The 2500-nt window shown below is 39.8% G+C and overlaps 1 protein-coding gene and 1 long non-coding RNA gene across 2 annotated transcripts in view; one reads left to right on the forward strand and one right to left on the reverse strand.

The window, feature by feature from the left end:
• Positions 1–2500, reverse strand: part of LOC137967897 (uncharacterized) — a 191754-nt gene that overhangs the window by 132376 nt on the left and 56878 nt on the right. The gene's annotated exons all lie outside the window — the stretch shown is intronic.
• The window catches only part of LOC137967887 (uncharacterized), a 131878-nt gene that overhangs the window by 121010 nt on the left and 8368 nt on the right, over positions 1–2500 (forward strand). The window contains exons 4-5 of the mRNA XM_068814486.1: positions 480–700; positions 1323–1413. Of these exons, the coding sequence (XP_068670587.1) occupies positions 480–700; positions 1323–1413 (312 nt within the window). The remainder of the gene's footprint in view (positions 1–479; positions 701–1322; positions 1414–2500) is intronic.

A 2500-nucleotide genomic window follows, 5' to 3' on the forward strand; every position in this document is an offset into this window, starting at 1 on the left:
TTTCCTCTGTTTTTCGGTTACACAAACTAGTCTGCCAGAAACCTATAAATTTGTCGGTAAAAAATGAAAAGGGCACTTTAAAAGTATGAACTCTCTTGGTTTCCAAGGAAATGATTCCTTGGTTGTTATGTGTTCACGGTCAATGTTGTTCCAAAGTATCCCGACAGTTTGTTCTTGCGGTGATTAACACCAAAATACATTTGAAGTTTTAAAACATTCTGACAAAAGAAATTCGAAGCGGCTGGCTGAACTCCCTCCTTCTTTCCGACATATCTAGGGACATCGAAGGGCCTTATCGCAGGGTAAGCGGATCAATTTTATGTTGCTTATTTCGATTGGCTAAAATGAAGGGAACAATCACGCAAAGTAAAAAAAAAAAATTCAATGTCAAATTATATGGGAATAGCCTGAAAGTATCCCAAGCAATGAGGATAGACAGCATACTTAGAGACTAATTAGGTCTTTCGTTATTTCCTTAGATCACGCTTTGGTTGGTCATAACATAAGTTCAGATTTTGTTGGTGACGAGTTTGAATGCCAGGTGCAATGCATCGATACCAAGACGTGCGAGTCATTCAACGTCCATCCCGCTACTGGTAAATCGAACAAACGCGTCTGTGAATTGAGCAACATAACACGGCAAATGGAACCCAGTGATTTTAAAGCGATAAAAGGGTCCAACTACTATGGCTCAATTAAGGTCAGTTGAAATAGTAACGGAAGCTTTATTCATTTAATTAATTAATATTGAACGAAAGGGAAGGCTCAAGGTATCCTGCCATAGGCTGATGTAATTGACTGAGAACTAATTTTGATGAGGGAGGAAAACCGGAGAACCCGGAGAAAAACCCGCGGGATCAGATTGAGATTGACTGAAACTCCACGTAGGCTAGGGTTGAACCCGGGTCGCAGAGTTGAGTGGCGGGATTGATAACAACTAAGCCACACAGGCTGCCACTCGGGGATGTAAATAAGGTGCGTTTTTTTAGTATCAAAAATCAAACACATCATTCAAACTTTCAATTCGACAATTCAAACATTCAATTCGGCAGTTCAAGTATTCAGTTGGCGTCACAATTCACAGGCCATTGTTTTACCAATACAGAAAGAATCCTAAACATTGATTAAAGCTAACGGCCTTTGGTCCAATTGAATTGAGTTGCTTAATACTACCGAATTGAATTCTTGAATTGTTGAATTGAAGGTTGGAAGAGCTAAATTGAATGTTTGAATTGCCGATTGCACCTTTGAATTTTTACTCAAAGACGCGCAAATACTAACCGAGGACCTTTCAAAAAACATAAATTTTTGTATGCTTTCAGGTGAAATGCGTCGATATTTCTCATGAAAAGGGAAGGAAGTATACGGATAGCACTCATTGCCATACTGGCTACAAAGGAAAGCGTTGCCAACGTGAGTCGCTTTTTAGGAGAAATTAACTAATGTGAGAACATAGTTGATTGGTAAAAATTCTCATGCAAGTCAAAAGCTTGAGCTGAGGTTGCTGTAACTGTTAAGATGATAACTGTTTAACCTGTTGGCTCAAGAAGTGACTCCATCCACCGCCGCGGGGGGCATAAAAACTTACAGATTACAGAGGTTTTGTTTAAGGATTCACTATAATTTTAAGTCTTTTAGTTCGGATAACGAGCGGGTTATTAGCCATCTAAACCTGATAAATTATTGGGTGGCAAAAGTGCTAAATGATCCCACACATTTTTCATAAAATTTTGGAGCATCATTGCTCAGAGATTATCTTACGGTATACAGTGTATATATCAGAGATAACTGCGGTTACTCCACCATAATGCAGTGCACTTTCAATGTTCAGTATTTTATTCTTGGCCCACTGAATAGAGCGGTTTTCAATCGAGTGTCGAAAGTAATTAGCGAATTGCTTTGGTTTTGCATTACTTCACTCAGTGACTGGTTCAGTGTTCTTGCGCCACTTTTTCAACCAATCAGAAGTGAAACCAAAACTAATCGTGGCTCGCGCATGCACATTTTCCCGCGCTGTGTGTCGGCTACGTGTAATTCCTTCGAGTTTTGATTGGTTTACTGGATTGCCTCCGTCCTTTTTGATTGGCCAAAGTAACTACTTTGGTTTTGGTTTTACTCTCATGAGGCAAAAAAGATGGAAGCAAAGGATCCCTGATAGAAGCTTACAGGGCCGTAGCCAGAAAAAAAGTATGACTGAGGCAATGTCCATGGTTAAGTTTTCTTCGTAGGTATTTCAGGTGTTTATGATAAGTACATTTTAAAGACAACACTGGAATCACGCATTATTTTAAAAAAATCACGAAAAAATGAATGAAGCAAGTGCCTCGGTTTGCCTCCGAGTACTTTCTACGGCCCTGGCTTATTATTAGTGCTAGCTGGGACAATGAAAGAGGTACACTCAAGGTTCACTCGTGCATTCCGCTTGAGATGGGATGTCCGGAGGTTTGATAATCTCGTAATTATCATCATGTGCTTATACTGAAAAGCTGGTCGGTGACTT

Source organism: Montipora foliosa, chromosome 8 (assembly GCF_036669935.1).
Source record: "Montipora foliosa isolate CH-2021 chromosome 8, ASM3666993v2, whole genome shotgun sequence".
Classification (NCBI taxonomy): Eukaryota; Metazoa; Cnidaria; class Anthozoa; order Scleractinia; family Acroporidae; genus Montipora; species Montipora foliosa.